Genomic DNA, 21416 nt, shown 5'->3' with positions numbered 1-21416 from the left:
CTAGTCTGAACACATCATGTTGCTCAATGAAGTCTTATGTCTCATCGTCCTCTTCTCCCTCTTCCCATCGCTGTCTCCAGGTCAGCGGGATCAACGCATCGATGAGCAGGAAGCGTGAGCAGCGGGTGCTGTTCATGGTGGTGGTGATGGTGATCTGCTACCTGTTGTGCTGGCTGCCGTACGGCATCATGGCCCTGCTGGCAACCTTTGGCCCACCGGGCATGGTCACGCCCGAGGCGAGCATCATCCCCTCGGTCTTGGCCAAAACCAGTACGGTCATCAACCCGATCATCTATGTCTTCATGAATAAACAGGTGAGAATAAGAAGGAGGGAGGGAGGGCTGTGGCTGAGGTCAGTGCCTTTCATCATTCGCTGTCACGCAGCAGCAGGTGGAGGTCGTCCTGCCCACTGAGGCCAGTCATCTCTGTTGTTTTCACAGTGGTTTGATGTAATAGAAATGAGCCATTGTTTTATATTCCTATCAGATGTTACTCAGTGTCTTCTTGACACCGAATAATCTAAATGATTTACTTGTGAATAATGAATAAGAAGGTGTTTTTTCACATTTGAATTGAGCTATTTGTTACAGATTTGAGGAGAGACGCTCAAGCTGCATAACGCACATCCACACTAAAAAGATAATCAGTTACTTTTTGACATGCATCTGACGGATATCTACCTTTGTAAATGTACTAAGCATATCACAGGATCCAGTAAGATAATAATCTATCAAATGACTTCAACAACTGAATGAGAAGAGACAGGAGTCACTCCCTGGGTGCACCTTGATCCAAGTTTGCATTTGTTTCTCATGCCATGTTTAACAAATCTAATCTATTCTTAAGTCGCCTTACCCAAGCATTTCACATGACCCTAACCAATTCCTGGCACCTACTCACCTGATTGTTGCTTATTTAGTCACAAAAATTTGAAGGAGTAGTTTTACATTCGGCTTAGCTGAGTAACATGCAGAAAATCCTCTCCCATCCAACCCATAGAGGTTGGATTTCGCCTTTGTATTGATTAAACAAATAAGATATTACATGTTATATAATGAGATTTAAAGAATCTGGTAGGTGGATTTTGAACACAGCCAGGCCGAGTGGTTTTCCCTTTTATGCTAAGCTAAGCTGTAGATAAGCCTTAGATTTACCAGACATCTATAACTCATCTAATCAAATTATCCACAAGAAAGCAAGTAAACATACTTCCCAAAATTCCCTGGTCTGTTCTGTCTAAAAACTCAGCGGGTGTAGTTTAATCAGATTTGGCTGACAGTGAAAAAACCCCCGAACTGTCATGTCTGATCCAGCTGGTACTAAATCCTGATTGGTGCATGTAAATACCTGACATTGGCTTGTTCCCACTGACTTCTAACCAATTGGAGCACAAAAAGACAAAACAAAAACCACAACTGTTAAATATCCTTTTTGGTAAGAATTTTGGTATTCTTAGACCTGGGCCCTAAATGTATTTGAATGAAATCGCTCCAGTAGACCGCCTCAGCCGGCAGTCGCAACATGGCTGTAATAGCTACAATGTAATCCTTTAGGTCAACTGCGACTGTCAAAGTTATGGCCACTAAAAGTGCTTGTTTTTGTCAAGGTCTGTCTCTGAAGGAGTGGTTTCTGTGATGTTGTCAGACACTTATATCAACTTCAGCCTGTCAGTTGCAAAAAACAAGCACTTTCTGTGGACGTGACTTTGAAGGTCGTAGTTGCCCCAAAGGATCACATTGCAGCCACTGCGGTTGGGTGCAGCTGCTGGCTGAGTTGATCTAGTGGACCCATTACAAGACTTTTAGTAAGTATGAATCATAAGATATGCATAAGATGCTCATAATGAAAAGTTGTCAGAGGCTTTGATAACGTTCGATAACGTCAACTGATGATGCTTTCAAGTTTTTTTTCTGAAAATATGGTGTGGCTATAAGTAAAAATAAGTGATACATAATATTATGTGATGGACCTACTGTATGTGGGCTTTATGTCCTGTTGGGCAGGGATTCAGTTTTATTTGTTTCTTAACGCTTTGAATGCAACACAGAGGCTGTTCCTTTCCAGGCGGCAACATTCACTCAGCTCACATCCATTGCGTCAGGCTTGAGTCAAATAAAAAACAGAACAGGTTCAGGACACAACTCTCTTTTGGGTTCGGACAGAAACTCAAGTTTGCAACGCTTTAGAAGTTTGTTGAAAAGAACGTGTACGTACATTTCTCTTTCATACACACACTCTGGCAGTGAATCCACACTACGAGATCTATGAGTCTTGCGCATCTGGCTCCTGAAAGTTCGACACAGCAGTGGAGAAAAAGCTGCAGACACATGACTGTGCATCTGTCACAAGTTGAAAGGAAAGACAGACAAAAACTTTCTGGGCCTGGACAGTGCGGGCCCCACTCGTGCATTTTTGGCTGGAGGGCCAGAGAGACAGGAGACAGGATAAAAGGCAGGGAGTCGGGCAATCAGGGTTGGGAAGTGAACTCCAACATCAGACGTTTCATCAGTCATTCCTCGTGTTATGCCTCTAGAGGCGAACATGTGGAGAACCACATCTGATTATGAACTAGCTGTACATACATACTGAATTATTGATTAAGGACTAAGGAACTCTAAACCTTTGTATTCAAATTATTAATCACAGCAGACCTTAAAAGTGGTGTCGCATTTATCATGCAACTCTCGCCTGTTTGTGTTATTTAATTAAATCCACAGACTGATGGTTGGTTGTTGACTCATTCCACAGGTTCAGCCAAGATGGAGATTAGAGTCCAGAGCGATGCTTGAAATGGATCCGAGATTCTCTCTCCCGAAAATTAGATTTGACTATTTTCAGCAGAGGTCTTTGGTGAATGTAAATCAGATTTAATGAGACACATCGCCTAACCAGGAGGAGTACTGATGCATTTTTGGCTCAAAGGGATAGGCTCAGAGGACAGGTACTGTGTAATGGATGATTCCAGCAGGTTTTAACTTGGCCCTTGTTTCCCGGTGTTTTCTGTCAGCTGATTGCATTTTAGGGTTAGGTTAACCTAGAATCAGTTCACTGATGTGCAGCCACAACTGTTGGGTCCTAAAAGTGATTCAAACATATAATTTCAAAAGATTTTTGTTGATCGCTTTGTTTGATAAATTGAATCTAACAAATTCAAGCTTCAATCATGTATTTAATACCTTTGTAAAACATTGTTTACCAAGGCTGGACTACCAACTGGGCAGAGAGGGAAACTGCCTCGGGGCTCTGAACCCTTACTTGTGGTTCTCGACATGTGGGTCGATAAATGTGAGGGTGCGCCGGTTACTTTTGTTCTCGTTTGTTTGTAAAATTGTGGATGCATTTACAAATTTAGGCTCATTAAAATGATTCAAATAGAACTGTCCATTCAGAGGAAAATGTGTCACAAGTACACGGGCCTAATTAAATATGTCAGAAACTGTGAAGCAAATTGTTTGTGATACTCTGATGAACTCTAAATTTGTTTTGTAACATTGAATGCATCACACAAGTACCACATGAGGCCTTTAAAGGGCTCTGTGAAACTACTGGAAGGTGGGAGGTGGGAGTAATGGAGTGGTCAATAAAGGCCAACAGCAAATGTATTGCCCCGGCGCTCCCCTGTGGGTCAATCCAGCCCTCAAGTTCACACTCCTGTATTTACTTTTCTTGCTGCCATTGTGTTGCATTCAGTTTTGTTTTTTTCTTTAGTTTAAAGAATACATTAATCAACGGGAAACCACTTTCCTAAATCGCTTATGAATATCAAATCAAACACAATTTACTTAGCAGGCAGGCTACTTGTGTGCACAGCCACTTCCCCAGGTGTGTGAAACAGCAGCTGCAAAACTGTCCTCAGATCCTCATCCAGGATGTCGACACAAACGCGTTTTACTCGTCGACAGATTGTGTTTACAGAACAGCTTCCTGCGTGACATCAACGCAGCATCAGCATTCGTAAGCAGCCGACCGGTATATGTCAGATACCTTATGCTCAAACATGCAGGCAATGGGTAATCAAAAATGGGATTCTGGGTTTGAGATTGTCTCGGTACTCTGGGTGTGCGCTGAGCTCTACAGTGAGAGAAGAGACTGAAGTTTGAGTGCATCCACATCTTGGACAAAGTATGGAAATAAGTGCCTGCTTAAATAAAGTCAGCAAAACTTTTCTTTGCTTCCCTCTGAGTGTTTGTGTCTCACTGCATTTGTTTTCGGATTTTTAACATCCAACTTATATAAGAGCACAAAAGCTTATCTCTGTGTTCAGTCAGACAGTAACTATTTGCTGTGTTTTCACCTGGTTTGTTATTTCAGCTCACACAGCTTCAAAGTGTAACACCTCAGTAAAGGAGACCAAAGTTGTTAGATGAAAAACATGAGCTTCCTAAAGCAGATTTGAAGAACTTCAGACAATTTATAAAATGACTTATAGCACAAATCCAAGGATAACTTTTGTCCTTGGTTGAGAGAAGATAACAATACTTACACAGACTGAATACCAAGCAGAACTAGACAGCTTTTCAACTCCCCGCCCCCGCTTTAGCATGTCCCTGTGGTATTACTGTTGTTCCCAAGACAGCATTAGCAACATGGCTACCGCTAGCAGCCTGGCAAGAATTCCAACACCAGTGCTCTCCATCGAATGGATGACTCTCCGTCCAATCTTGTTTTACCTCGGTTTCTCTAACCTTTCCTCGCCGTCTTTTTTGCAGCCTCTATTTTGCAGTGAGTTTCCATGTTAATCCGGTTGTTCCACCCTTACCTGGGGATGGTGACCATGGAAATCAATGACACTTCCTGTTTTGGTTCCAGTTTTTCTGTGAATCTGTATATCAAAGTGAAAACCAGGCTTATAGGGAACAAATCTACATGGGTGGTTCCATTTTTTTCTCAGCCATTAAACTGTGCAATCAGTATTTATTTTAGAGTGATAAGTTATCGCAAAAAAAGTTGTCTATCGCCAGTTTCAAGTTGTTCAATGCGTATGACCATGATTTCGGATTCATAGTTAGGATGTAAGGTGGTCTGGACCTTAACTCAAATTTGACTTTGTGCTTATCAAGTTCTTCTCTCAAGTAAAACTGTTTGTACAGAACAAAACAACCGCACACAAGATTTAAGATGTTTTGTTCCTTTGTGAAGTGCAGTTCATCATGGTGAGGAAAAAATAACAGGAGATAAGATAATCCCTCTGGGGCCGGATGATAAACTTTTCTCCCCAATGTAATCTTTATCATCTCATTCGGTTGTATTAAGTGAAGCACAAACTGCTGTGTAAGGTTTTAAAAAAATATTCCCTTTGGACTCTGGAGAATTATATACTGTACTGTATATTGGAAAGCAAATCTTATCACAGTTTCCAAAGCCATCCAAGTGTAATATTTGCTCTGGAGTTTAAACTTTCCTCACAGAGTTACCGTCAAGAGCTATTTTATTGTGAAGCTGGAAATAAACTCAAAATTACACCCTGTTCCAGATGTTCTCCTGTCATCTGGAGGTACAAGCATGCAGTGCGTTCCCTCTGACACTCCCTTCCTTCTCCAGCCCCCACCACAGCAGCGGCAAACTCATGTTACAGGGATATTTTAGCCCACACATCATCTACTTCATGAGCCACAGCGGGAGAGAGGGACACCGAATGTCCTGTATGTCTTTTTCAGTCTTCAATTCCTCCCAGCCCGTTACTATGGAAACTGTGAGTTGAGGCGAGTTGAAGACTAAAAATGCTGTACAGATACAAGTAGCAGCTGGTGTGTGTTTGTCCCATCAACAATCGGCGGAGCCCATGGCCAGGAGGTCTGAGGTGGAACCTGCACGGACACACCCAGGAATTATGGGTAAGTTTACTCTGACTCACCTGTCTGTCTCTAGTGAATACATGGTGGTTTGTACTGAATGTCTGCTGAGAGCAGACGAGAGACTTGCTGGGAAACTGTTGCAAAAGTGATTCTAAGTGCTGAATCGTAGGCAACTGGACTTGTGTTTCACCTCTCATCCAAGAGACTTCTTCAGTTCTGACTAACTGGAGGGGAGGGTTTCAAGCCTGTAACTCCAAAATGTTGAACTATTGGCTTAAATTAGGTCAAGTACTAGTAAGAAACCTGGTTCCTCCCTCATATTTTGATTCCACTTTTTCAGTTTTGCATGACAAAGTTATGAAATGTTTTCATTTGTCATCGCTGTATGGATTGTCTGAAAACTATTTTTTAGGTACTTTCAAGTTGGATACTTGTTTCCAAATGTTTTATAATTTTCAGTCTTCAGGAATCATCAGATGGTTATCTTTCAAGAAATGTTGTTTCAGACCTGGATAACCACATTCTGGATGTTTGCCATCAGTCCAACTCTGGGAGAGGAGTGGTGGCACAGAGTCTATGTACCATCAGGTCTTAAGTGTGTTTTCATGCTGAACCGACTGCAATTGGGGCATAGTTGACTGCAGCTACTTGTCAGAACTCCAATCATCATTTGACCTAAATGGGAACTGCTTTTGTGACATGATTTTAAGACCCTTTAGGCTGATTTACCTCAAATCTGTAATGCCTTATATTATCTTTATATGATCATCCTTTAATTGGAACATTTAAGTAGAGCTATACTCTAATTGTAACCCTTTGGCATCACACATAACATTGCATATGCACTGTTGTCTGTGTTGTTGCACTACTTTCATGTCCTACTTGAAGTGACTCTCAGACAAAATACATAACATTTTTGTTATGTATCTTGTATACGAGCCTGAGTTTTCCATCAAATTCCATGCATTATTCCCTGAGGAAACAAACACCTTATCTTGCAGTTTTAAATCTGTAAGTGGTTTTTGCGTAATCCTGCTGACGAATCTGGGGAAACATAACCTCCTTGGCGAAGGTAGCAAAGTTTAATCCATTATCTGACACTATAATTTTGTGGGGAACATTTTCTGTTCAAACAAAAGATAACTTATAAAAATCTGACCTATCATTGCAGATGGAGACTGTAGGGATCACTGTGTTGATGAAGTATAGCAATAATGTTGTGATAAAGGTTATGGACTTATTGCTTTTTTTCTGCCCCCTCAGTTCTCATAGCACCGTTGGAAGCTCCCTCTAAGATTTCTGTTTTAATAAGTGAGAAATAAAACAGTGTTTCAAGCCCAGATTGGCTCTTCATCAGGTACAGAGGTATTAAAACAAAGACCAAGATGAGGAGCCGGTACTGACTCAAAACTTTGTACTTTTTCTGATGAAATTAAACAGAATTTCAAAGAGAGTGTCTTGGCAAGCAGAAATAACAAGGGTTTTCTTTCCTCTCCCCTGAGCAATGAAAGCTTATTTAGTTGGCGACCGAGGCTTATATGTTGCTAACTAATATGGCTGCATTTAATCATGGTTTTCCTTGAAAAAGTTGTAGTGGGAAACAGAAACCATCAGCATCGGTGAGGCATTACTCACCATTGGTTCTTCACAATGCAAACCATGGTTTGGACGTTTGTTTGGCTCCTGCTTGTTCAACCGTATCAGTATCCTCTCACTCCTCAGGCCACTTGAAACAGGAGCTTGGATATATTTGTATTCTGAAGAACCATGTTTGAGGCAAGGTACTGATGTATTTTGTCAATGGCTCTCACCATCACAGGAAACAAGATGTTGCACCAAATCTTGACTGTGAGACTTGAGAGTTCCAGCCACTGATTGCAGTGTGCGGAAATAATTGATATACACGATATAAACACACTGCAGCCCTTCACTGAGTTGAGAATGTGCCAGGAAATCCCAAGAGGGTATCAGATGATTGTCATTCCATTCACATGCCCATGTGGCACTCATTGTCTCTGCCGCCTACAGCACTCAGATCTTTTCATATTTTTATTACCTCCAGTGGTCTGCTGGAGATTTCACAACACTGGGGAGTTCATTGTATCAAATTAAGTCTCACACTTTTCAAATTAAGTAATGGGTAATCTGCTGACTCCTATAAAAGAAAGTTAATACTTCCTGCCATTGACTCCGTTCAATTAGATCCCTTGAACTGCATTTTGTATAATGTATTGAAGCGATTGACTGTCCTTGATTAAACTCGTCTTCTACTGTGATGAGAACAATGCAGAGTTTTAGATATTACTGTCATAAAGAAGTTGATTAAAAGAGTATAATCTCTGGACCGAATCACTGTGACGGTCAAAAAGAGTCGCTAAGACAACTGGCGCATGATTCGTATTGCGGAAATATGTGAAATCAGAAAAAAAAGTTTATTTCGTTGTCATTTTCAGCCGAGACTGTAACGTTTATAGGTGTATAGTTAAACACCTGACCTTTCTGCTGTGCTTATTTTACGAACTGTGTCGCTTCGTGTCTTGGATATCTACCCAACGCCCAACGCGTAAATTAGGTTTCCAACTTAATGTTAGTGAAAGTCTTGTTATTAATGAGATATACAAACATCAAACATGCATTTTAGATGAATGAGACTTATTCACTTACGTACTCGACCCGGATGTAATTGTAGACTAACATTAAGGTTGGCTCTACTCCCTTTTTTTTGTACCCAGCTCTGCAGTGCAGATATATATATCCAGAGATTGCATTTGACCCAGATTCCAAAGAAGCCGGTACACTGTGTAAAATGTCAATAAAAACAGAACGCAAACAAACTGTGTCTCATGGCAACGATGTTACAAAGTGTTCCCGAGCTAATAGTATCCTTTAGACGATCACGGTTCCACAAAGTGGTGAACCTCGCCCCATCCTTGCTTGAGAACGACCTTTTGAGGATGTCACTTTCATTCAACAACTTCGTTTCAACTTCTTTTGAGGTCCAACTTGTTTAAAACGTTTATTTTTCAACAATCAATGAATTTGATGAGGTAAAACTTTAAATAAATTGTCTATTGTACTGTTTTTTTTTGACTTCACGTAAACCTGGTTGACAAACAGTTAAAATATTATGACATATTGTGACTTTTGGACTCTTTTTAATGTTGTCAAACAGTCGCAGTTTGGTTAGGTTAGGGTATCAAAAATAATTGGTTAGGTTTAGGAAAAGATGATACTTAAAATTAAAGTGAAAACTGAAGGTTAAAATAACTATGTTCAGTTACGTCACTCACATAATGTAAGTTAAGATATTTCCGTAAGTAAACTTACTCAAGTGACTCAAAACAAATTTCTCTTGACTCTTGGTCTCAAATTGGACGTGAAACCAGTCTACATAGCAAAAGTCCAGAGTATAGTCCATCCAACCACCTTGAACACCCCTGACTTTGACTTTTCTTGCTCTTTATATTACTGCACTGGAGAGGCACTTCAAGAAATGAGGCTAATGGGGCTTTTCCCCTGGTACCTGTGGCTGCTGCTAATCAAACCAAACTGTGCCAATTTGCAGTACCATTACCTGTTTTACTGCACTAAATTGAGCCAAGCCAAGCCCAGGATGGACATTCTCTGTAGTAGGTCCAAAGTGTGCCCGCCATACCCCCAAGCTTGGCTCATGTCGACCCCTTTCTCTCCCTCAAATAAGTCTGTGTAGTGAGAGTAAACCTATCTTAGCACAGGAAACCTGAGAGAAAGACGTTTTTAGTTTAATTTCTCTCCAGTGTACTTTCAGATATCTGCTGTATTTCACCATCACTTGTGCTTTCAGCTGTTTCAAGTTACTGCTGATGAAAACCCAACATTTCCTGATTTTACTGCTTTATAATAGAAGTTAATATATAACCTAATAATGGAGGCGTTTTAATGTGAAGAAGTTATAGGAAATTAAACGTGTTTGCCACCAAATTACTGGAGCTTTGTTGGCGGCTCTTCTCGATAGTGCTGTGGGGAGGAGTGTTTACAGCCACTCCTCTGACCAATAAACCAAGCCAAGCACATCAAGACCAACCAAGCAGGTAACCCTAATAGAGATGCAAGTCTCAGTCCAAGTGCCGAGTCAAACCGAGTAGAGCCAGACCAGCAAGTGTAATGGAAACACACCAATGCAGTGTCAAATTTGGACACTCAGGGTCACTGACCAGGCTGCTATATCTGACACTTGGGAGTGAGAAGGGGCTGCCAGTGCATATTTTTAGACTATGTTGGAATTTTATATAACAAACAAAACTGCAAAGCCAACGTGATTGAACTGCTAATGAGAGTCTCCTTGTGTACAGTCACGTAGAACCAGAAAAATCCTGGATCCCTGCAGACGCCCCATGCTTTAAAATATAGATGAAGGCTTTATTGTTTGAGATGATGCCTGACATTTGACCCTCTTGTTGTCAACCTCTACCCATGCAGCATCAGCCCAGATCACAGAAAGCATCACCCCAGCCTGATGTGAGCAGTCTAAGATGACCCATCCTGAGTCATCCCCCACCCTCTCTCTCCAAAACACTCCCATCTCCCTGTCATGCTTTATCTATTCATCTGTCATTCCCTTCACCTTTCTCTTGACCTTAGCCTGGATGCCTCTGTGTCTTAACTAACTTCATCCTCTACAATTTGTCTGTTGCATCCACCCCCCCCTTTCCTTTTCCTTCTAACACTCTTCAGTGTGTTGTTTGGACAGCTGAGGAGAGCAGGGAGCGTGCATCAGGAGCGCAGAGAGGTGTTGATTGTCTCGTTTCTCTGACGCTACTTGCTAGCCTTCACTCTTAGGTGACCTATAGGTTATTAACAGACTGACAAAGGGGACGAACGTGAAGCACAGAGATACACCGTGAGGAGAATTTTTGTTTATGTCCTGAGGCATTTCTCTCTCGCTCTCGCTCTCTCTCTCTTTCTCCCACTCTCTCTTCGTACCCAGCAAGTATTTGACTGACAGTGATAAGCAGGAGAAGTTCAATGTCGAGTCAAATGAATACAGAATTCTCACCAGATGCGTTCATGGTGCGGTAAAAGATTCATGCTCGAGACAGGTTTTTGAAACGAAAAGAACTTAAGTTAAATGGTAAGTAGCAATGTTCTATATTTTTGTTATTTTTACCAAATCTAACCAACAAGATGCTCATCCATCCATCAGTACTCTGACTTCACCAGCCTGTCAACGTCTCTCAGTCCCAAGCCCATAGTTTATTCATGAAGATGTACATCTTTTAAACCAGGTCGTTGTGTTGCCAGCCTGTCCTCATCAGAAAACCATTTATTGTAGGTCGTCGGTGAAAGCAGTTTATTACGACCCATACCGAGGCTTCTTGTTAGGTGGTTACCTTAAGTGGGGGGTGTCATTATTAGAGCAGCAAAGGGAGGAAGTGTGGCGAAGTAGTATAAAGAGCAAAAAAGTCTGATCAAGGACAAGGTCGGCGATGGATAGCTAATGGCACCGACATAAACAAGCTAATAGCTGTTGCCTTTTCTTTCACGCAGATTAAGCCATTTTTAAGCCAGGGCTCGCCTCCCCACGTGTAAACCAAGTTTCTCCCAACACTATTTTGCAGGGGCATCGCCTCCCAGGATGATTGTGATTGGTTTGAAGACATGCAAACAGGCTAGAGCATTTTTTTCCCCCTCCCAAAATGAGAATTAGTGCCGCCAGACCTTTCTCCCGCACTGACTCAGTGATAGGTCTGACTAAGGAAGACTGTGATGATTGGGGTTGTAAGTGTTGTTCTGGGAGTCACTGGCAATCCACCTTTTCAGTTTTTTAGGTATGAGGACGTGTTGTATATGGAAAGGGTCACAAACCTTTATTGAGACTGAGAGCTACCGGAAAAGTAGAAATTAGTATGGAGGGTTTTTTGCTTTATATAATCTTTGGAATAATCTACATTTTCTCCAGTGTAATGGTTTCTCTGATCTGTCATACATCATCTTTGTGACATCTTTGTACAATTCATCAAAAATTATTTTGAAGCTGTTATTTTAAGGTGAAAAAGTTACATAATGTTGCTTTAGAGTTTGAAGCCAGTTAGTAAATTTGAGTTTTGATGTTTCAAAGGAAATCACCTGACTGGTCTGTAAAGGTCTTTGAAGGAGAGGCTCAGCATTGCGTACTGATCACAAGGTCATTTTTAGAAAAGGCTGATTCACACAGATAGGTTAAACCAGGCAACTGTCATAGATGCTGTGCGTACACCTTTGTTCTGTAGTGGCTCCAAAGGCAACAAAAGTGTGGTGAGCCCTGGTGGGCTTTGCGGTGAATGTCACTTTGCAACATGAGAATTTCCATCTCCACCTCACCAGCATCCGAGCTAAATGCTGCACTCAGATGCTCAGCAATGCATGTCATGTCCACTTACAGTGAAAGGATTTGAAATGAACTACAGAAATGGCTCCAGCTCATTAAAGTCAAAGAACTTGTCTAACTCTTACCCACGTCTATCTATGAGTCGAGAGTACTTTTCTGCAGCCCGTCCAAGGCGCCAGATGCAGCAATGTTGTCATTCAGCACTGACTGCACAGAGGGAGAGTGCAGCAATTTCTTTCTCTGTAAATGCACCTAGAAAAGATTAATATTAGCTTTTGTCAATGACAGTCTTACATTTAGCTTGCAGTTTACAGTTTAAATGGTTTGATTTATTTGATTTTCCCTCAAAAAAAAATTCTAAAAAAATGCTTCAATATCCTTCTCCTGCTAAGCCTTTAGATTTTGTGTGTGTAGTACCAGGTCACCATATTCAGCTGTTTATGATCATCATGACCAGAGTCAGTACATGATGAATGCCCATCATTGCACTTATCGCCTGCCGATGAATGGTGCAGAGGTAAAGTGGAAATTACCGGATGTTTGGGTCACCTTGACATTGTGCGACAAAGCCTGTGTGACGGCCAGTCATCACATCATCTGTTGTTGTAGACACCAGCAGACACCAGGGTTTTCAACAGGGGCAGGAGTGTCAGGAGCTCTCTTTCATGGAGAGATCTTGGAGTACTATTCTTAGAAGCACCATCAGCTACACCGTACTGCTGGGGTCCACTGGCTCGTCGCAGAGGATGCTAAACCACCTGTATGTACTCGGATGTCAGTCCAGCTGCTCTGAGAAGTTCTCAGACTTACCCAACACTCTTCTGACTGTCGCACTGTCAGAGAGAGCGAAGAGGACTTTGGTCCAATTCATGTCATCCTTAAACAAGGTGTTTACGATCACTGTCATTACTTCTTTCAGTACATCGCCTTACAAAAAAGGTTTCTTGTTCTTTGTTGAAAAAAGGTTAGACTAAGGTCTAAATTAAGCTTCTTTTGCTGCTTGAAGTTTGGGCCTAAGGTCACCTTTAATTCTCAGTCTTTTTGCAACATTAATTAGCTTCTTGCTGGGCAGCTAGCACTGAAGCTCTTGCATGTACTGAAGATCTTCTCTATGTTGTGGCGCTCCACCGTCCCCACATTCCTCGCACAAATGACACATACACACATAACTGTTGTGAAGAAGAACTCTTCTTCTCACTGCTCGTGCCATGTTTTTCTCTTCTGATGTAAACCATAAACTTCAACCTAGTTAGCTCAACATCATAGCTACAGTATGCTAGGTAGATGGCAAAGAGTGAATATGTGAGGAAAGGGGGCGTGTTATATAGCATTAAGCTTTGCCCCAGACAGGGTCAAAGTTCTTAAATAATGACAAATTGATTTTTAAATGTTATATCGAATGTTAAACTAGTTATTTTTAGTGTTTTAAAAAAAATTATATTACCACATCGCACTTGTATACCTCCATGCAGCAGTCAAGTTGCTGTTCCGAGCTGTGGTCCAGAGTAATGGCCAGAAGATTTTTTGCAGAATATTATGATGTCAAGGTGCATTTAACCTCTGACCTTTTGGATATCAAATGTCAAAACTTCATAATTTTATATGACATCTGTGTGTCAAAGTTTATTCTAATTATCATATGACTTCATGAGAGACAAAAATGTCTTTTGTGAGGTCCAAGTGACCTTGACCTCTGACCTTAGGCCACCAAAATCTCTCTTGTTAAAAAGGCTAAATAATTTGCCTACAGCTGGGTACTGTAGTACTGTAGTTCTGTAGGCTCGTTTATATATATTTAAATAGATTTTGGACAACAATGAATCTCTACGGCACAGATAAATAAAATATATCAGGCTTCGGCTTCACAAGGAATACTTGTTATTGATATACTGTTGGTTTTGGGATTTGACGAAAATAAAAAATATTGAATACTAACAGACTTCTCCTTTGACAAGAGGATGCTGGTAGGAGCTGTTGCATAAAGGTGCACAAGGCCGCATCAGCATCACATCTCTTTGTTGTTACAATGTTTGCTTCCTGTTAAACTTCCAATTATTTTTATGATTGTATTTTATTCATGTTGTTGTCCTTTTCTCTCTCTGACTAATACAAACATTTTTTCAGATTTTAAATGCTTTCAGTGTGTGTATTTCATGCTTGTGGCATCTCTACCCTTATCAGGTGCTGTGAAAGAGTTGCGTCATATTTTGCACTCATGAGAAAATGTAGTAGACTATAAGTATACATGTAACTGCTGAAGTATACTAAGTATACTACGTTTACTTAAGAGGGGCATCTTCTGAGTCCTAATTAACTGGAGCTGAAGAAGAAAAACTTGAAAATGGTCTAAATTATCGTCCGATGCCTTCCTGTGTTGTGAATGTGTCTTGGATGTGCCTGGAAATGCCTGGAATTTAAAGTATAGCCAAATACCCTGAATGCATTGTTATGCTTTCAACCTGAGGCTGGGGTCCTCAATTATTCAGAATCTTCCTATCTGTCCATCAGCACATACCCGGACTTTGAGCTGGGCAGCACAGGGGCTCTATTATGTGTAGAGGTTGGCATAAAACAGGAAGATCTGCATGAAATCACAATCCAGAGGCTTTCAGATCTGTTTCTTGTATTGAAAAATGTATCCAAGAGTCCATTCACTATTTATTACATGCTGACAGATGATGTATACGTTCCTCTGTACCTCGGAGACGACCTGTCCTTTCTATCCACAAAATATTTTGATTTGTTCTGATTCTTGCTGGTGGTTATAGCACAGTGGAGGTGCAGCCCTGTAACATTTCATGTGAAATCACTGAAACAATTATCAGTTTTTGAGTTGATGTGTCTGAAGGTAACATGTCTTGCCAGTGGTCATGCCTGAAATAATCGACATGTCTTCCACAGTAGATTTTCAAATTAAAGCCTCCCTTTGTGGTTGTTTATCATCATGTGTAAAAGGAAGATGTCAAAGGTTTCTCTTGCGGCTTGCTTATATTCGTACGTTAGTCGAATGTGGCTGCCTTGTTCTCTGGCTGTGATGTGCAGAGAAGCTTGTCCTATTAGGTATAAAAATATGAGGCTCAACTCCTATACTCCAGAAAATAATGGATCAGGGTACAATGGGACAATCTGGCTTTGGATGAATTTCAATTTTAAAGCCGAGAGTAAGTAACACCTGGTTATTGGAGAGAACTTTTGAGGTGCGTGTTGATGCTGGTTGTGTTTACATCCTGACGCCTGTATGATTGTGTGCTATAATATTTATATTTGATTAAAAAGAAATCCAGTTAATTCTTGCTCTTCAGCATATGAGGCGCTTCAGATATTTAAGTAGATGAAGCCCATTTGTCACACGCAGTGGCTGTTACTAATATGCCAGCAAGAACAAGGATCCACGTTAAAGGTTCCTCCAAACATACGTGGAAACTTATCAATCCTTTTCACCTGACAAGAACATTGATACTGAACAATTTGGCAAATTATGTTCAAAGAAAACTATTTTTGCTTTCTGCGATATGGGCACATGGCAACTAGTGTATGGTATAGTTAAAAGTCCAGGGGTTAGGGGTAGGGGTAGCCCGACCCAACCTACAATCCCAAAGCGTCAGTATTTGACGAGTTGGGAATGAGACTCAAAAACTAACTTCTCAGAAACTGGACCTTTAAGGCTAGGTAAGAATTAGGCTATGGCAAGAAAAAAAAGAAAAAAAAAGCTAAGGTGAATCAACTAAACACGTGGTTAGGAAGAGATCAAGATCATGGAGGATAAAAATGTCAAATTCCGGTCTGCTGCAGAGTCTAAGTCAGATGTGCTTCATGCTCAACCACAACCCAGATCTTCACTCACTAAATAAAGGAAAACACTACAGCAATGGAGGTTGGCAATGGCTGTGAATGGTGAGCTGCAGGATCGTCCAAAAGCTTCCGTCAATGCTTTCGTATGAAGCTCCGAATGTCTGTCATCACCCTAAAAAAGATAAATAAATCCTCCGACAATATCCTCAATCTTATTACAGCCATTCATTGGATTAAATGGAGTGCCAAGCAGCGAGCGAATGCAGAGACATAATATGATCTTTTTATTTTGTAACAATTTAAGTAATTTACGATAATAGTGTTAGAGCCAAAATTGATTTTAAGTTACATCATTTATGGTGCTGTCAGATAGCTGCCAGACTGCTCCACTAAAGGTGGAGACTAACAGGCGGGACACACTGGATGCCTGTGTGCTGCGTGGCGGCTGCGTTGCTGAGCTGCTGCTGCAGATAATTCTCACCAGACCCAGCGTGCATAGTCGTCATGTGGAAAGATCGCATGTGGATTTCCTGCACTGCCGCAATGCATTTTGGTATTGCACTTGTGGGAAACGGCTTTAAAGCTTCCAACTATTCAGTACAGCTCTGCCTACATTTTTAAGGATATTGGGCTCCTTTAACAGGCACAATGGGTTTCGCCACTCAGCACACTGGGTGCACGGCTGCAGTCAGAGCAGGTACCAGGGCAGTATCTGTAGACAGCAGCTTACGAGTAATCCGGTCAGCGCACCTGAATGACTGTTAGAGGGGGACATTGAGAACAACTGGAACATTGAGGGTCAAAGTGCTGATCGCCTTTGCCTCTCGCGATGTAAAAAGCGTTTCATCAAGGGGATGGCTGTGGCTGACCACATTTCTAGCGCACCGGAGAGGAAGAAATTGCTGAAGTACACAACTTAGAAGAACGTGACAGGTCCTAATAGGAGTTGGTGGTAAGAGAGAAGTGACTCCAAAGGGCAGGTCAATGGGTTTAAACCTCACACCACTGCTAGAAGCTTAAGTATTTTGCAAGGTCGACTGAGCACACACGCTCTGAAAGTTGGGAAAAGGAACTTTTCTTAAAAACTGGACCTTTAATATAAGTTCATTAATAACTTTAATTAAATATTTCAACTGTAAGTCTACATTTAAAATAAGCACAAAGCAGCATACACAATGAGCTGGTTGTCTCTGCCATTATTATCATTTTAAGTTTATTTGATAGGAAAGGAAATGGGATAAGAGAGAGGGGGGGATGACATTCAGTAAAGGACCACAGGTAGGACTCGGACCCTGGGCCTGCTGCAGGGAGGACGCAGCCTCTGTACATGGGGCTTACACTGTACCAACTGAGCTACTGTGTATACACTGTCCAGCTTACGGTGTCAGCTTTTTCTCCAAACTCTTTGGAACTCGCCTCACAAAAGACTCCTTTGACACATAAAATTGCACAGTGAAAATTGTTCAGCACATAATGAAAATCTTGGGTGGTTAGCGTGCCCAAGAGAAAGTACCAGGGTGAAATTGGCAGTCTCCCATTCTCAGTCTCTCTTTCTCTCACCCTCAACTTGCCACTCTTTATAAGCACACATTAGCAAAATCACTTATCCAATTGAAAAAGCAGCAATTGTTCGCACTCGTGATTGAGACTGTAATTAGTCGAGTATTTAATTTCCTCGAGAAACTTTGCAAATAATTTGAGTCCCTTGGCGTTTTGTTCCACATGAAAAGACGACACAATAACCCCAATGACAAAGGAGCACTGTGGGTACAAAGGAGGGCAAGGAAAGAGAAGGGGGGTCTGATCAGTGGTAATAATTTGTAATTTGCCTTAAGGTTCACTAGAGAGAGAAAGATGGGGAAATTCTGAGGCAAATTAACTTCCCATCAGTAGAAGCAGCAGCTGGAAGGAAATCAGTTGATATCTGTTATGGATGTAGGTTGATGTAGGAACATCTTAGAGGAATGCTCTCCATGGCAAGACATGACTTGATCATGTGTTTGTGTTGTATGCTTGCCCCAGTTTTACAGATGTTTCCAAGCCCTGCTGCAATGTGAGGTTCCCCGACGAGGCTCCAGCTTAAAGAGCTCCTCCAAGGTCCCCACCAAGGCCATGAGAGGTGCTGCAGTCACCGGTCCCCGCCGCACCAACGACTTCCTACTTATGGTGGCCTCCCTGGGTCACCCGGCTGCCACCATGCCCCAACTGGGCCCCTCCTATGAAGCCACCAATGATGTCACCAAAGCCGCCTCTTCAGACGTCAACCAACCGGTCGTAGTATCACTAGTGGCCCACTTTGATGGCTGATGATTGGCTTGAACCATGAAGAGTCCCAAACACCCCATCCAGGAAGTCATTAATAATGAGAGAGGTGGTTTAACTGAGGCTTGGAGAGCAGCAGCATGTCAGTCCAGGTGGATTTAATGCAGCTGTTGCATCAGCTCTGCCCCAGCCAGTACAAATGACGGACCAGTAACAAAGGCAAATCTTGGACTGCCTCTGGACAATATGAGCAGAATTCAGAGGTAGAAAACCTGCAGAAGCTGGCAGTCTGTGTTTCTCTGCAGAGAAAAGGTCTTGCTAGGAATGGGCATTTGAAGAATGTTCTTATCACGGTTTTTGGAGAAAGCACCGTCAGACGGTTATTAAGAGGAATTTTAGGGATCATTTATTTCGTGCAATATCTAATGTTTGGCATTCACTCTCATAAAATGTCACAACAGAAATGTGTTCAGAGCGCAGGGAGAGGGATTACATGTACTTTTGTACTGATAGCTGTGGTTACAAAGTGAGCTAGAAGAACACACATTGTTTATTACCCCAAGCATTTTAAAGTCTTTTGCTGGAGTAGAAAAGATTACAAAGACAAAGTACCCTAGACTAAGAATAGTATGAGAATGTATTGGTAATGACTTTAAAGTTTTTAAGCTGTTATTCCCTGCCAGTCATTTTCATTTAACTCATCACTTGTCATTTTGAAATGCATACGTGGTTTTCCATTAAGTGGTTTAATAAGTGGTTTGTTAGACTTTTAGCATTGCTAGCATGCTAGCTGCATTAATGTTTTTCCAGGTATAGTGACTTTGCGGTCAAACAAATAGGTGCATGTTGGAGAGTTACTGTGTAGGTCCATGCATGTGCACTGTTGCAAATATGCAACACATAATATGCAAATGAGGTCATAGAGATATCTGGTAATGATCAGTGGATATCACTGACTTGGTATTGTAGGAAATTCTGAAAATAAATGCCTCTCTGGAATTATAATTGGCCAATTTCATAAACCTGTGAAATCTGTGTTTTAAAGCTTGGTCAAATTCAAGTGCAGTGTCCTGTGTCCTCAAAAAGGACAGAAGACATAGGTCATTTAATGTAAAAGAGCAATCTCCAAACAACCTAATGAAATTATTAGCAGTTCAGTGCCTTATCCATTGGCACACAGTCAGCAGTGCATGTGCAAAGACATCAGCCTCTACTCATAATTTCTGTAAAAGTCAAAAACTATTTGCTTCCACAACAGTCTGCTGTGTTTAACAGTCTTTGAACGATCGACATCCCCGGAGGAAATCCTAACAACAAACACAAATTCTTTTCCAGTGTTTCCCCGAACATAACAATGTGCTCTACTTGAGGCAACGAGTATCTTTTAGATGGAATAAGTTTGTTCTGTATATATTGTTTGCCATGTGCTTGTCTGCATCTTATTCAATTTTTTGATAACTGATTTGACACAGTTTCCGTCTTGCAGTACAAAGATAAATGTGCAGTTTTCTGAAAGCAGTGCATCAATGCTGTGTTGTCAGTGAATGTCTAAGCTATAAGTGTTGTGGTCCTTTTTCGCCACTGCACATGATTACAGTGTGCAGTTGTTTTGGTATTTCACTTTTAGCGCACTGTTTTCTATGTGCTCTCAAGATCTTGTATGAACTAATGTACATGAGTTGATACCAAAGCTGAAGAAATTTTAATATTTTTTGAGGGGTGTTCAATAAAGGTTTTTTATATGGTTAATCAGTGTGCAATGTTTTTTGTTTTTTTTAACTAGGACCTCTTTGAAAAGTGAGGAGGTCCACATGTAGGAGGTTCAATATGCAATGTACAGAAGATTAAAGATTGCGATATGTAATATCTGCTTTTTGACTCCAGGTATTATTGACTCCCAGTTTTGATTCCAAAATAGTAAAAACTGTCCGTCCTTATCAGAGAGAGGAACAAATAGGTTTATTGTGAAAGCAGCTTATTACAACCCGTATTTACATTTCTTGTTAAGCAGCGGCCTCTAGTGGCCATAGCAATTGTTACGGGAGTAAAGCAGGAAGTCGGGTAAAGTAGTGCATGCACAGGACTTTCATCAGGGAGACCGCTGTTCGTGTCTAGTGTTAACGGTAAGTTGTTTTAACTAACATGGTAAAATTACAACACGCACAACTGAAGTTATATAAGTCACATAGTTATTTTAACTAAAACCACAATTGATAATGTAGTGGGTTTTTTTGGTTTTTTTGGTCAAACTTGCAAACGTTAGCATGTCTGGCTAACTTTGAAACAATGAAACACGAGTCTGATTTAAGACTTTATCCCCCGGATAATACTAGCACTAACCTGACAGGCAGAGAAATAGTATTGAAGGGAAGCGGGTCACAGCAAATGCTTTGTTCAGAATATCACCATTAAGAGTGCAGTTGAACTTTACAAAAAATGTAAATAGAGAACTATTCGATGAGCCAAATGATCTATAAACTGACTGTGTGTACAGGTTATCTAAGGTGAACCTAGCTGCCAGCTGCTAATTCAGTCACTACCTATAATGTAATCAACATTGAATTGAAAAGGACTATATTAAATTTCTGCCTATGCCCAGCTAGTCACAAGATTTTATTTTATTTGTTTAGATCCGCGGTCAAGCTAGAACACGAAGCCGAACCACACTTTAAACTCTCACGAAGAATCAAGGGGGTCCTGTGACTGTCTAAGTGCCTGAACTGAGACACCTGTGTCAGTTTTCCAAATCAAGAAGACATTATCTTCAGTCTCCTGCCTTCAATCTGTCAACATACCTGTATGATTTAAAAACACTTTTTCCATCAACACTGAGATGACAGCAGCCAAGCACAAATAGAGTTAGGTGTTTTTAACCACTGAGTAGTTCCTCAGGGACAGCTGGAGATGGATGGCTAAAGGGGCAACTGGGGGGCAGTCGTTACTGAATCATGTTAATGGACATCTTGAAATGAAACCAGGTGTAATCAGAAACACAGGGAAGAGAGAATTGTTTAAACACATAGTTATATGATCGTCATTAAAGTGAGCAATCAATTATTACTAAAACAGTTACAACGGCTCTAAACTTCTATTTTCCCAATATGTGCAATACTTGGGGCCCCAGTGCTTGTTACTGGTTGTACTGTAAATATTTTGGGAGCAATCTCTGGCACAAGAACTTCCTTTTGGGATTAATACATTTCTATCTTAAATTATAACAG

The 21416-nt window shown here is 41.1% G+C and overlaps 1 protein-coding gene across 1 annotated transcript in view; it reads left to right on the top strand.

Moving 5' to 3' along the window:
- tmtopsa (teleost multiple tissue opsin a) overlaps positions 1-19921 on the top strand; it is a gene marked incomplete at its 5' end in the record, with an annotated part of 66298 nt that extends 46377 nt beyond the window's left edge. Inside the window, 2 exons of the mRNA XM_084370002.1 lie at positions 81-314; positions 17956-19921. Of these exons, the coding sequence (XP_084226128.1) occupies positions 81-314; positions 17956-18240 (519 nt within the window). The 3' untranslated portion in view covers positions 18241-19921. The remainder of the gene's footprint in view (positions 1-80; positions 315-17955) is intronic.
- Positions 19922-21416: the final 1495 nt, after the last annotated feature.

This window comes from Pagrus pagrus (assembly GCF_965226575.1).
Source record: "Pagrus pagrus genome assembly, chromosome: 12".
NCBI classification, from domain to species: Eukaryota; Metazoa; Chordata; class Actinopteri; order Spariformes; family Sparidae; genus Pagrus; species Pagrus pagrus.
This window is presented reverse-complemented; position numbering and strand designations above follow the sequence as displayed.